At 30.5% G+C, this 15,178-nt stretch overlaps 1 protein-coding gene and 1 pseudogene across 2 annotated transcripts; both read left to right on the top strand.

Annotated features, from left to right (window-relative positions):
* Positions 1 to 2,862: 2,862 nt before the first annotated feature.
* On the top strand, positions 2,863 to 4,284 carry LOC111318741 (transcription factor bHLH162-like). The gene is made up of 3 exons (XM_022921617.2): positions 2,863 to 3,111; positions 3,303 to 3,632; positions 3,762 to 4,284. The coding sequence occupies exons 1-3, from the start codon at positions 2,989 to 2,991 to the stop codon at positions 3,849 to 3,851; spliced, it is 543 nt and encodes a 180-aa protein (XP_022777352.2). The 5' UTR covers positions 2,863 to 2,988; the 3' UTR covers positions 3,852 to 4,284.
* A 3,129-nt stretch (positions 4,285 to 7,413) lies between these two features.
* On the top strand, positions 7,414 to 10,328 carry LOC111275042 (eukaryotic translation initiation factor 3 subunit D pseudogene; annotated as a pseudogene). Its single transcript, XR_016334175.1, has 2 exons — positions 7,414 to 9,239; positions 9,959 to 10,328. The product of XR_016334175.1 is annotated as a eukaryotic translation initiation factor 3 subunit D pseudogene (transcript).
* The last annotated feature ends 4,850 nt before the right edge of the window (positions 10,329 to 15,178 follow it).

Raw genomic sequence — 15,178 nt, 5'->3', positions numbered from 1 at the left:
TCCCTAGACGTCAGACTTGTCACTGTCCAAAATTGGTTTTTCTTCAGGTACAGTAGCACAACCCCAACTCCACAACATATCAGGACTAGGCAATAAGCCCCCCAAAGTTACTTTTGTTAGGTTTTCTCCGTCTCAGTACTGCTTCTGTCTCTGATATACAGTGCTCTAGAAGGTTGCTGCATTTCTGGTCCTGTTGTAGTCCCACAAATTTTATTCATTGTAGACAGGGCATGTGTAAAATAAAAAGTTCATTACTGCAAAGGATATGAAATACTATAGGTGATTGAACACAAAGAAGGTCAGTGTTGAATTAAGGGAATCATTTAAGAGATGTCTCAAGTGAACATGGGACACCTACTTTAAAATGCTGTTTCATTCTTTAAATATGAGTCGATTAGATCCTGATTTAGTGGTTAAGTGATTTTGTCAAATTTTATATTTAATATTATTTAATATTAATTTTTTTGTTAGTTTATGCGTTTATTTATTTGTTTAAATATCTGGTTGAATTGTTAAACATTCATAATTATAATAAATAAAGATGCTCAATTTGAATATACTATTATAAGAAACTTGATATTTAACACAAAAGAGATAATATCATTTTATAAATTCTTACAATGTGTGGATAAAATTATCATGTAACCAACTAGAATAAAGTAGAAAGATCTGAATTTTAATATCATGTTAAACAATAAATTTAAAATCAAAAATAAAAAATAAGATCAAATCAATTGTTATTACTGATTGAACCGAAAAAAGATGGTTTGTTTGAACCAATAAAGTGCATAAAACTTGGAATCTTTTGTATTGGTTAAACAAACGATTAAATTAGATTGATTTGACGTTTGAACTTATAGGTTAAAGTGGATCGGTCGAATGTTTAAACCAAGTTCGAGTTTAATTATTATAATAATAAATTTTGAATTTTTAACCTCTTATTTTTACATTAAAAATCAAATAATTTACACTAATTATTTAATAGGCAATCCAAACTTACTATGTGTGAGATAATCTCATTTTAATATGGATTTCTCGAATAAGAGAAATGAAGTTAATGGTAGGAAAAAATTTTTATTATTCATTATGTAATCTAAAATTATATATATAACAAATGAGATTGAAAAACAAAAAAAAAAAAAGTCAGTCAATTAAAGTATACGTAAAATTTATTCCATGTCTTGACTTATTTATTTATTGTCTCCTTGTATAAATCTTGGTATGTATTAATTAATGAAGTGGAAGACGGAATTTCTGCTTTGAATCATCAGTCAACTCTATGGTGTTTATTTTAATGGGGTGATCAATTGATTATTATCGGAAATACGTCAATGCTGCAAACTCTTGGAACCTACCATGTAATCTGATCTCCGTCAATACTTGACCTATGTCAACCACGTGTCGCATGGCAATCTAAATCATTAACCTTTTTGATACTAAACATGAAAAATGTTGATCAAGAAATTACTATATTTAATCATAACACCAATAAATTATTAATTAGATAAGATTAAGGAGTAAAAATCAACCACTTTAAGCATGATGATTATTAAACATGAAGAAATATTGATAAAGAAATTGCAATAAGAATCATAGAATCTGCAAAGAAAAACATAAATCCAGTTTTATTGGTGTTGTTCCAACATGTGGTGATGTGCTTTATGCTGTGATGATGTTTGACTGGACAAGTTAGTCTGTGCTTCTTTTTTCTTGGAAATCATTTTAAAAATTATTATTTTTATTTAAAATTATTAAAATTTAAAATTTAATTTAATTAATTTGTATTATTATTTTAAAAATTGATATCAATTAAATTTCAAATTCTCAAATTCTAATACTTACAATTTTTTCTCTTATTTATATAAAAAATATCATAATTGAATTTTAATTTATGAAACTGTTTTAATAAAATTTTATATATTATATAAATGTCTAAAATAATGTATATAGTAATTTTTTTAAATAAACAATCATTTTTTTCGTCCCAAACTTCAAGTCATGGGTTAGAATGGACGTTTTTTGTCGTTGGTCAAATCAAATTAGTAGGATTCCAAATTAATGGAAATGCATCCAAACTTTCCACCTGATTATACGCTGATATCATCGCCATTTTCTGATGAACTTTTTCTTAAAACGACCATCATTCTCTTGGAAAGGAGACTTGGGTGCATTATCACAAGATTACAATAATAAAATATCATTCATATGTAGAGCAATACATTCGATTTGAAAATTGAACAACCATCTAAATCCAAGAGATAAAGTATATATATATGTGGAGAGAAAAGAAAGAGACAAAAAAATTTTACAATTTTTTGCAATTTTTTTACTAATTAATTTCATTAATTTTAAGGATGAGATTAAGTTTTTATTTATTTGTTTATTTATATTTCTCATCTTTTGAATTTATTGAAATTGATAGTTAAAAAAATATAGAATTTTTTAAAAATTCAAACTTAATCTAATTTGATTTGATAAAAAAATTAATAACCCAAATAAATGATTCAAAATTAAATTAATTTAATTTAAAAGTTTAATTAATTAAATTTAAAATCAACCGAACTCAAAACAAATTCGAAAAATTTTCAATTTAAAATATTTTATGCAAATCCAATATATAAAAACGATTCAACTAAAAATTGAATGAAAAGATGAGTTAAAAATTTTTTGGTGGCATGAGCTGGAAAAGCCGGAATTGAAACAGTATCTTTGTGTATATATAATTTTCTGAATAATTAAAACGGTCAATATGACAGTCCACTTAGCCCTACAGCAAACCCCACAACCGGTTCGTATCTACGAAACTTTTTTCTTTGTGGCAACTCATGATATATATATTTTTGCTTTTTAGCCTTTGGCTTTCATTTCTGATAGAGGAACCTTTAAGGCTATAACTAACAAAGAGAGTATAAACACATTAACCCCTGTTCCTGTTGGGCAATTAGACTTCTTTCTTCTTAATTTTTCTTCTCAAAGAAATAGTTATCCATGGAGAACAACCCTAATAATTCCTCAAGAACAGATAGAAAACTCATTGAGAGAAACAGGAGAAATCAAATGAAAGCTCTCTATACTAAGCTCAATTCTCTCGTACCCCATCACAACTCTAGGGTTTATCTCTCTCTCTCTCTCTCTCTCTCTCTCTCTCTCTTTTCACACTTTTTTTTTTATATATTTGAGAAGTTGTTACCGATAATTGAAATTAAGAGTTCAACTCTATTAAAATGTGCACAAATATTTGCTATATCTCGATTATTTTCTTCTTTATTGCATTGCATGATGTATGGGGTTTTAATTTGCAGGAATCAACATCACTGCCTGATCAACTAGATGAAGCTGCAAACTACATAAAAACGTTACAGGCAAACTTGGAGAGAATGAAGGAAAGGAAAGACAGTTTAATGGGAGTAGAAGGGACGAATATCACAAGCAGGAGCAGAAGTGGGCCAAAATCTCCTCAAATCCAGATTCGTGAAATGGGTTCTTCTTTGGTGATTGGGTTAACAACTGGCTCCAATGGTCAGTTCATTTTTAATGAGACAATTCGTATTCTTCATGAAGAAGGAGCCGAGATTGTTAATGCTAGTTTCTCTGTTGTTGACGGCACTGTTTTCCATACTATTCATCTTACGGTAAGCATGCTATGTTTTCACTTTCATTACCCTTTTTCTTGTGATGTGAGGATTAATGGTAAAATTTGAGGAATCTTTTACTAATTTTTGGGTTTTGTTTTCGAAATTCTTGGCTTAAAAATTGTGTAGGTTGGGGAGTCTGCATCTGATTATAGAGCCGCCAGGATATCTGAGAGACTAACGAAGTTTGTCCATGATGTTGGTGCATATGGCAAGTGATTATACCTGCTGTAATAGAGCAGTAAATAATCTGAATCACTCTATCTCCTCTTTGATTGTTAGTAAAAAGTTTTTCAGAACCCTCTCAAGGGATGAACATCAGGCACCATTGCCGCTTACTATTAGTATATCATGAAATAATACCGCTTGGCAACCAGATCTATTGTTATTATAAATTACGATGTGTTCAATTGCCAAGTTTTTTTCATGTTACCCTTCAGATTACCTCTCAAATCTCATATGCAAGAAGCAAACTACCGGTTAGAACTTTTATGTATTATCAACTCTAGTTTAGATAGGATTATGGTGTGTATTAATGCTCCAAATTTTGATGTATTATAATATGAAAACTTCTTCTTGCTATAGCTTCGTAGTTGGAAGTAATATTTGTTAGTTTTGGATTAGGGTAAATAAAATCCGTTTTGAAGAAATACACTAACTTTTATTTATATATGAATTTATGAATTAAATGTTCATTGTGTTTTATATAAAGTCACATTTCTAAATAATATTAGACTGTTAATTAATACTAGTTTCGTTTTTTTTTTTTGTTACTTAATTCTCTTTTTTTTTTTTTTTTTTTTTGCATATTTGTATGAATGCATCACTTTGTAAAGTGGCTGTCAAAGAAAAAACATACTATATATATATATATATATATATATATATATATATATATATAAACCGTGTTGTTAGTTTGAACTGATCAATCGCAATATTTGACTGTGAGATTATTGGCAACTTCTGCGGCTAATAGTCAATATACAAAGGCGCAGTGGTCTAGCTAGAACATGTTTTATGAGTTGGGTCAATCAGTTATGTCTTATTTTTTGTTATCCAATGGCAAATTATACTTTTATTGACCAAAAAATAATGACAATACTCTTACCATTTTTCATATTTCAAATTTATTTATATATATATATGTTGCTTTTTATTTAAAAATGATGAAACATTAAATTTATAAAAGTAAAAAAAAAATTAATATAAAATACACTAAATTTATTTTTTTTAATTTCTAAAATAATTAAAATGGAACATATAAAAATGGACTAGAGGAATATTATCTTTCACAATGCACAAATATATGAATAAAAAAATTTTATACATAATCTTTACATAACAACAATATCATTACAAAAAATTAAGATAAATTAATAAAAAAAATTATAAAATATAAAGATATTCTTCCACTATAATAACGACAAGTTTTTATAATTTAAAATTATTATATAATTGCTCTATTTTCAATATTATTAAATGTTTTTTTAATATATGTAATAAAATAATAATTTTTTAAAATTATATCTCATTCAATCACAATTGGATTTTTAATAGAAAAATAATATCTTTCTTGTTTTTATTAATTTTTTAAAGGATAAAAAATAAATATGTGAACTTTAACTTCTACTAGCCATAAATGGATCCTCATTTTTTTTTATATAATATATTGACCCCTCAAATTCACTTTGTAGGGAAAAATTTTTGAACTTCCAATAAAGGCCTTTGAATGCCATAAATTTTCTCACAATGTGAAATCCTGCAAAGCATTAGGATGCCCACCTTAAAGTACTTTGATGCCTTAAAAAATAAACAAATTGTCTTTTAAACTTTACATTCAAATTCTCTCCGAGGCATTCAAATTCCTTTTTTTTTAAAAAAAATTTCAAAGGCTATTTATTAGCTTTCAAACATCATTTCTTTAATTGAAATGCTAATTATATGATTTCAAACCTTTGTACTTTATAAAAGACACTTAAAACATTTTAATATATATATATATTGATAATATATACAACATTCCCACCTAATAGCATTTTATTAAAGTTGGTAAGATGCATTATTTATAATTTTTTGGTGTAACTACCTTAGTTTATCTTTTATTGTAGAATTTAATGGGAACATATTTTTGACATGGGATTAGAATAAATATATATATATATATATATATATATATATATGAAAAGGTCCAAAAGGAATTCTATTCGTAAGTTGAATGACGAAAGATGAGTGACGTTTGCAAGTTTTTCTTTTTTCTTCATCACAACCAGTAATCTGGAAAATCATGTATTTAAAGGCAAATAGAGGAGAATTTATATATAATAGATTATTATACAAGGGTAAGAAAGGATATGAGAAATCTTTTCTTCTTGTTTTCTGCGGGTTTCCTTTTTCCGGGATATATATCTGACATAACGGATAAAAAAGAAATCTTGAAGATCCTGATCATATTAATTGGATGGATTGCATATTCCCTGTTCCACCTCATAACTTGCCTCCAAAACTTTGGATTAATTTTTCCCCCAACATAACTGGTTGTTATTGTTTTAAAAGCCTACATTACAGCAAAAGCACACTTCCCCTACTTCAAAACCCTGCCTTATTGGGATATGTTTGATGTTGATTGTGTGCACTCGTGCCCTTAAAACATGGGGAAATTATGTAGGTTCAGGCAGGAGGACAATGTATACATATAGATGACAATAAAGAATATGTGAAACAGAGTGGAGTCCTGAAATCGGTTCTTGTTTCCTTTTGTGTCTTTCTCATGCTGCAATTGATCTTGGAGACATTCCTAATAATTTTGCCAAGGATATGGTAATAATTTGGATTGTCGAAAACATGTCTTGTCCCTTTCTTATCATGGATTATTGCGATTCAAATATAGGGCTTATGGTGTAAAAGTATCCACGTACACACACATACGTGTGTATATATATATATATATTCCCAAAACAAAGCAAAAATTGCTTTAAATTGAACTCCAAATGATGCATATTTCACAATTATAACATTGATTTTGATATATATTCCAAATACTTTTTTCATTTATTTATAAAAATATATTTATATATTCATATCTTATTGAATTTATTCAAATTATCGATGGATTATTAACAAATATAATATAAAGTGATATTTAAAAAAATTATGTATTAGTATGATAAATCGTAAAATAATATGAATTATATTTATTCAAATGATCAATGGATTATTAACAAATATTATATAAAGTGATATTTAAAAAAATTAATGTATTAGTATGATAAATCGTAAAATAATATGAATTATATTTATTCAACTTAAATAATTCAAACATCAAAATAAAGAACAAAATTGTGTTTCCAATTTTCATGGGACTAGCACTATATAAGGGTCTCACAAACAGGTAACTTGTTGCCATTTCTTTCAAAAGAATGAAGTGGTGCAAAGTGGAAATGCTTTTGTGATTAGAAAGAGCGAGAGATGAACACCAAATTTTCTTTCTCCTCGTGATCCGTAGTCTAGGATATGGACAAAGAAGCCCAAGCTTTTTAATGAGTGGAAAAGGTCCCTAATTTTGTCTTTGACAAAGTAAAAAGCCTGAAAATCCCAAATTGAAGACTTACAAAGATATAGGCCCATTTTGAGATCTAAAATTTAAACTCATTAAAAGATCTCAAAAGGCCCCAAAGTTTTTCTAACAATAGGTTCACAATCAAGCCCAAAAATTGAGGGTAAACCTGTCATTTAACTTAGTAATGCCATAGGGTTTTCTTTTCCCTTTCCCTAAACCCTCATTAGGCTTTAGTCTTTATCATCACCGTCCCCTTCGCTCACTCTGTTGCAGCCAACTTCCAGAGATCCATCGATAATGGTAGGAGTTTTCGAAGTCGGCGCAGTTCCGTTTAACCCCGACGGCTGGGGGCCACCAGATTCAACCACCGCCACCACCCCAACCACCACCACCACCACCCTTCCTCTCCACGTTCCCTTTGCTCCCTTCTCCCGCTCCGAAAAGCTTGGCCGAATTGCCGACTTCACCCGCTCTTTCCCTTCCTCAAACGCCAATCCATCCAACCGCCCTTCTTCCGCGAAACCCGGAGCAGCCAATTCCTCCGACGGACCCTTCGATTTCTCCCTCGACTTCGACGCTTTCCCTCTTGCTAACCCAGACGACGATTCCTCCTTCCGGTTAGTCGATGCCAAGCCTCCTCCTCGGCCTAAATTCGGCCCTAAGTGGCGTTTCAACCAACACCGGCCTCAACTACCTCAACGACGCGACGAAGAAGTCGAGGCACGAAAAAGAGAGGCCGAGAAAGAACGAGCCCGTCGTGACCGTCTTTATAATCTCAACCGATCAAATCAGAATCAGCCACGTCGTGAAGCTGCGATTTTCAAATCCTCCGTCGATATCCAACCAGAATGGAACATGCACGATCAAATTCCTTTCTCAACATTCTCCAAATTATCCTTTTCGGTTGCCGAGCCCGAAGATTTACTCCTGTGTGGCGCTTTAGAGTATTACGATCGCTCCTTTGATCGAATCACCCCGAAGAACGAACGTAGACTCGAAAGGTTCAAAAACAGAAACTTCTTTAAAGTCACCACGACTGACGATCCGGTGATCCGAAGATTGGCCAATGAGGATAAAGCAACTGTTTTTGCGACGGATACGATTCTGGCAACGTTAATGTGTGCATCCAGGTCAGTTTATTCATGGGATATTGTTGTCCAACGTGTTGGGAATAAGTTATTTTTCGATAAAAGAGATGGGTCGCAATTAGATTTATTGTCTGTCCATGAGACCTCCCAGGAGCCATTGCCCGAAGCTAAGGATGATATTAACTCTGCGTATTCGTTGGGTGTTGAAGCGGCTTATATAAATCAGAATTTTTCACAGCAGGTTTTGGTTAGGGATGGGAATAAGGTTAGTTTTGATGAGCCCAACCCGTTTGCCAATGAAGGCGATGAGGTGGCTTCTGTGGCGTATAGGTATAGACGGTGGAAGCTTGATGATGATATGTATTTGGTTGCGCGGTGTGAGGTTCAGAGTGTTGTTGAGGTTAATAAGCAGAAGTCTTTCCTTACTTTAAATGCATTAAATGAGTTTGATCCCAAGTATTCTGGTGTTGATTGGAGGCAGAAGTTGGAGACACAGAGGGGTGCGGTTTTGGCTACTGAGTTGAAGAATAATGCAAATAAGTTGGCTAAATGGACTGCGCAAGCACTTTTAGCCAGTGCTGATTTGATGAAATTGGGATATGTTTCCAGGGTGCACCCTAGGGATCATTTTAACCATGTGATATTGGCTGTTGTTGGGTATAAACCAAGGGATTTTGCCGCACAAATTAATCTCAATACTGCGAATATGTGGGGGATTGTGAAGTCTATTGTGGACTTGTGTATGAAGTTGAATGAGGGGAAATATGTGCTTGTGAAGGATCCATCTAAGCCTCAGGTGAGGATTTATGAGGTTCCAGCTGATGCTTTCGAGAATGATTATGTAGAGGAACCACTGCCAGAAGATGAACAGGTTCAGCCACCAACTATGGACGGTGAAGGTGAGGAGGCAAATGGCACTACAAATGATGTTGAGGATAAAGAGATTGAGGCACAAACTTAATGGTATGGTTCTTTGGGCTATTTCCTAATATTTCCTATGCTATGTGGTGTGGTGTATCTTAAAAGTCTGTAATGCAATGATAGATATTCCTTTTAATCGCCCTTGTTCATATGTTAATACTTGCCATGCTTCTACTTGTATGATCCAATTCTTTGCATATGATTTCACATGTTACTATGTACCAATGTATAGTACCGTATCTATGAGTATTTTGTATGAGTTCTGCGCTAGCAGTTATTATTTCTTTTTCTTTTTGTTTATTATTATGGATAATTAACTGGAATCATATGAGTTAAGCAAATTCTGTGAATGATTAGTTGGTTTATCATTCCATCATAATCTGTATGAATGATGTTCAAATTTTATTTCTATTTTCCTACTATTCAAATGGATAAAGGTAAGGAGATAGTGTCTGTTTAGCCATTTTCTTTAGAACTTTTTATTCAATTTGGACTCCTTTTAAATTTATTTCATCTGGGGTTTTAGGTTTATACTTTAGAGTGGAAGATTGATTGCTAAAAGCTTGATTTGCTGACCTATTGACTAAGACCTTGCAAATTTCAATAAGAAGTATATTGGTTGCTTTATTTACTGAAGCCAGTCATTAACTTTCTGGATTATACTTCATTGACATATTTCTTTTCCTATGTTATATGGATTCTTTATCTTGATTTGCTTGTTGTGTTGGACTCTTATGATGTTTCAGTGTCGTTTGCTACAGGTTATTGGTGATTGCATATCCAAATTCTGGTATTTATGGAGAACTACGACTCGGGAGATGTTAGTATCAAAAAGACCAGATTTGAAGATCAAATATTGGTCTATAAAGTATTGTTCTTTTTTTTTTAAGTCCGCAAGCTGACTTAACAATGTGAGCGGGGAGATTGTATAAGAGCATTTATAACTTGTCTTTTAAAACTGAGTGAACCTAATTCGTAAGCATGCTCTGATGGTTTCATGCTTTGTGTGGAAATGTGGTTATAATTGTTTGCTTCTTCAGAAACTCTTTTCATCTAGAGTTATTTTTCTTTACATTTGTTAATGTCATATTTTTGGTCCCACTGTAATCCGATTTGGGGCATTTCTTTTTCTTTTTCTTTTTCGATTCATTCTGATGCTAGTTATTTGGATTTGAATGTGCTTTTCTGTCCTATATTATTATCTAGGGCTCGGTAAAGGTGAGACTAGCTAAGCCCTGAAGCAGCGAATCTTGTGGCAGTGATGCATTTGAACTTTGAAGCATCGGATGTCTTGAATCCAATCAAGCCAACCCTTTTTCTCCTGTATACACAATTATCAATTTATCTCTTTGCATGGAAAGTGGACGAAACGTTTCAATTTTTTTTTTTAAAGTCAAATTAGTTTGAAATTTAGCCATTTACACAAAAAAACGTGCTCCTTAACTTATTCTTCAAAAACAAACAAAAAACAAAACAAAACAATTGTTCCGTAATCCTTAGTAGACCTTCCGTCTAGGGAAGAAAATCAATCAAGGGCCCAAATCCATTTAAAGGTGGCCGAATCCAAAAGAGAAAAAAAAGATCGTTCTAGGTCATCTAATAAAGAGCGTGCTTGTAATCATGAAAATCTTTATCTTATCCAATTTGCTAGTCGATTAAGATATCAAGAATGGGAAATGTGATTTGGGCATGCTACATTGTAACATCCAATTATTGAATGTGATGGCGGGTGTAAATGTTTTCTTACACAGCAGAAGTTTTTTACTCGAGGAATAAAGATGATAAAATAATTTATATCAGATGAATTTTGATCGATTTTGATTTAATAAAATTAAATTTTTTTAAAATGAAAAATGGAATCGGAGGTGGATTGAGTTTTTTTCAAAATTATATTTGGGTTAGAGTAGAGTTTTAGGTTGCACTAACATTATTTGAGTATATATAAAAAAATAATTTTTTATTTATTTATTTTTATGTTTATATATATATATATATTAATAAAATTATTATTTAATATTTTATTTTAAGATATTAATTTAATAAAAAATATTATATTCATGTATAATTAAAACATAATTTATAATAAAAATATTATTTTATAAATATTATATTAAATTAAAATTATTAACTTAATTTGAGGTTGGATTGAGTTGGTTATATTTTATGAATATGTGGATTGTTTCGAATAGAAAAAAAATAATATTTTGTTGTTGGAATCAGATGTAAATATTAAGGAGTTAGATCCAAAAAAATCAATCTTGATCATGTTAAAAATTTTCAAAATAAAATATAGGAAGTCCAAATTGGAAAAAGAAAAGATAAGGCAATCATTTAAATTAAAAGGAGTATAAGTTTAGTGTAGTTAGACTTATTCGGCTCAAGTGCAAAAATGGACCATGGGCTTGGATTTTGGTTGATCTTGCATTAATTATTTAATTAATATATATTAATATTTAATTAATAGTACTTGGTAATAAAATATTTTTTAATTAAATATATGATTAATTAAATCTGTTTAAAATAGGTAGATAACAACATATAATTAAAATTGTATAAAATAAACAAATAAGTTTTTTCAAATAAAACATTTTTAATTAATCAAAAAATAGATAGCTTTTGTTTATTCGAAATAGATAGTCATGTCTGTAGAATAAAAAAAAAATTAATTATATAAGTTCTTTTGGTTTTATGAAAATAGACAGAAAATAATTTTTAGAACTTTCCCTTTTTCTTTAAATAAACTCCAAATTTTTTTTATAAAGTTTTGTTATAAAAAATTTTTATAGAAGTTTGATAATTTTATAATACATCAATAAATATTCAATGGATTGATTTCGATCATTATAAAACGTAATTAATCACTGAGCTTTATAGTATACTTGAGGTTTTATCACAATCCTCTTACACACTAGTAAATAATATAATGAGATAAATAAAATCTTAAAAAAAGTAATACTTTTATACGTCTTGAAGTTTTTTTTTCAAAATTTCAAATTTACCGAAAGTAATAATTTCAGATTTTCAATCTTTGTTTCAACAAACACGACTCATTAAAGTCCCTACTCCATATATAAACTAGAAATTTAGTGAAAACCTTTGGGATGAAATCAAATGCATGCTGTTTGCTAGTAAGACAACAGAGGATAAAGAGTGGTAAGAACATACGCTTAGAATAGTAGGTAGTGGGTAGAGGTAATAGGCAGTTAGGCACAACCCTTTGTCATGACGGTCATTGATATCCTTTTGCATTAAACTGCTGTCGTTGTGGATTAACTTTATACAAGTTACAACTAGGAGATTGGTGTCCGTCCGGCACCTATTGTCAAAGACATAAACTTAATGAAGTTAGTCGCAGCTGTCCACATTTCGCTTGAACCAACCTCAACAAAGGGAGAAAATTAGAAACGTGTGGCAAAACAGTCTCCGACCGTCACTAGTTACATAAGGTTACACTCCAACTTGATAACAAGCTATATATGCTCTCATGTATAGACTTATTCCCGGCCTGGAAGGAGTATTATCAGAGTCACACCTGGTATTTCTTGTTGTTTTGCAAGTTATGGACTGAACATACCCTGTACAGATTTTTGCTTCATTATATCTAGTAGTAATGATTGAAGATATACACATTCTAAAAACAGATTAAATAACTCCTCAACACTACACACCACAGCAACCCTTTTGAGCCAAATAGGGTAGTTGATACCTTAAAAAAAAAAAAATCATAACTTCAACTCCTTACAACTTTGAATTAACCTCCAACTTCTGTTATTCAGTTGAAAAAATTGTTAATTCAAATATTAAATTGTAAATGATTAGCAATAACATTTTTTTCTTTTGCCAACAATTAGTGGTACTGGCTTAAAAGCAATACCAATTTATGTAACTATTCAAGGGTCACAAAAATCCGCCGACAAGTTAATCTAACTTTGCCTTGCGCCGTGGGAATTTATCGATCAACTGAAACTAGCAATATCTACTTTGATAAGTTAAAGGAGACAAGTTACCTGGTAACACCATTAAGTTTATATTGAAGGGCACAGAATCAAATAATAGTACTTAGTTACTTGTAATATTATCATGTAAATGGAGGTAAACTGTTTAACTCAAAATTTTTCCAACTAAGCTGCCAATCTGCACTTTTAATCAGGTCAACGAGGCTGGTTTTCTGGATAAATTTTAATTCTAGTTTGTATATAAACAATGTTGAATTTAGCTTTGCATTCTAATCATAAACAGGTTGATGATTGTAACTTCTACAGAAGTTTCCTGGTAAATCCCTCTTGGATGGAATTTTTCGTGTTTTATTCAGTTTGATAAGAGCTGTATAATTAAATTTATTTATGCATGTGATAGTCAAAGTTTTTGGATACCCAGATTTCAATATGCCTAAATTTGTGTAAAGAATGATACTATCAATTAATTGGAGATAAATTATAGTTGGTGATGATAACAAACCAAAAACAAAGGTGCAGATACTGGATAGACACCATTTGGTTTCAAGGTTGATAATAATAATTTGCATAGAATTATACATTATATGATGTATCATGCATATACAAATTCTCCAAGTCCATTGGCAAGTTGATTATTGTTTGATCCAAGAATTTGGATCCATTAAAAAAATTAGCTTATCAATGTAAGGCCTTTGGTGTAGGCTTCTAGGGTCAAATTTTGAGTTAAGATAACTCATATGATTAAGATGAACGAAGTATTTTGCAATTGAAGTAATTAATCACAAAATATAAGAGAAGATTTGACTCTATTTTTTTTATATTAATATCATGAATAATTTTTAAATTATTACAAAATATTTAATATGATATCTAAATTTTAAAAGTTTCTAACTAATATATGAATTTTGAATTTATTAACTAATATATCACTCATTTATAATCAAATGATATTATTTGACGGATAAATAATATTCAAAATATTAAATTAATTAACATATTTATAATTTAAATTTTATATTATAAACTTTTAAAATTAAGTATCATGTTTAATATTTTAATATAATTTATAAATTATTCATAACATCAATTTTTTTTAATTTGAAAATTTGGTAATTATGATTATGGCATTGTGATGTATCTCTGGATGCTTGGCGTAATTATGTATATAGGCAATCAACCTCATGATTCAATGTCCGAAATTGCAAGAAGTGCCATATTTGTATATTTGTAAAAAGTAGGAGTACTTCATAGGTATTAACAAAAAATGATACACTTAAATGTAATTAATTTGTATGCATAAACTGAGCAGTGAGGTTTGGGAAGAGGTGAGACTTGAAACATGATTTAAATGGTTTTTTTTTTTTCTATAACAAAATATATGAAAAAATAGAAATGAAACAAAACAATTCAAGCTTTTTTTTTTTATTATTCATTGAAACTTGTCCTTGAAAGATGGGTAATCTGATTTGTGGGGGGAACAAAGACCGTTGGACGGGGCATGGGCCCAATGCTTTGTTTGCATCTCCACGCCTATTTTTGTCATCACAAGAGTTTCTTGATATTAATAGGCTAAAAACTTCAAAATCCTTTTAACCCACAATACTCTCATCCATGGCAGCTCGGATTCCTATCATTTTACCCTCCACTTTTTCTTCGTCGCCATGTTCAAACCTTTTTCATTGCCCTTTTACCCACTTCAGGGAACCCTATGATTGCCCAAACCAAAAGACTCACGAATAAATTTTCCAATTTACAAAAATGGTTCACTACTCGATACTTGTTCATTTCCTTGCAGCATGGGCAAAATTCCATTAATATTTTACCATTTTTTCTGCATATGAAGACGCTCTGCCACTTGACCACAAAATCAAAGCTAAAATTTTCGACCTTCAAAGGGTGCTTAATACTTGATAATAATATTGGCACTAAAAAACAATTCCAATTTGGTTTACGCGTTTAAAGTTATGAACTCAATCTTCAAAGGGTGCTTAATACTTGATAATAGTAATCTTCTTTTTCATTTCT

Source organism: Durio zibethinus, chromosome 26 (genome assembly GCF_047325235.1).
Source record: "Durio zibethinus cultivar Kanyao isolate XHJ-2024 chromosome 26, ASM4732523v1, whole genome shotgun sequence".
NCBI classification, from domain to species: Eukaryota; Viridiplantae; Streptophyta; class Magnoliopsida; order Malvales; family Malvaceae; genus Durio; species Durio zibethinus.
The sequence above is the reverse complement of the archived record's forward strand: the minus strand, read 5'-3'. Positions and strand labels throughout refer to the sequence as shown.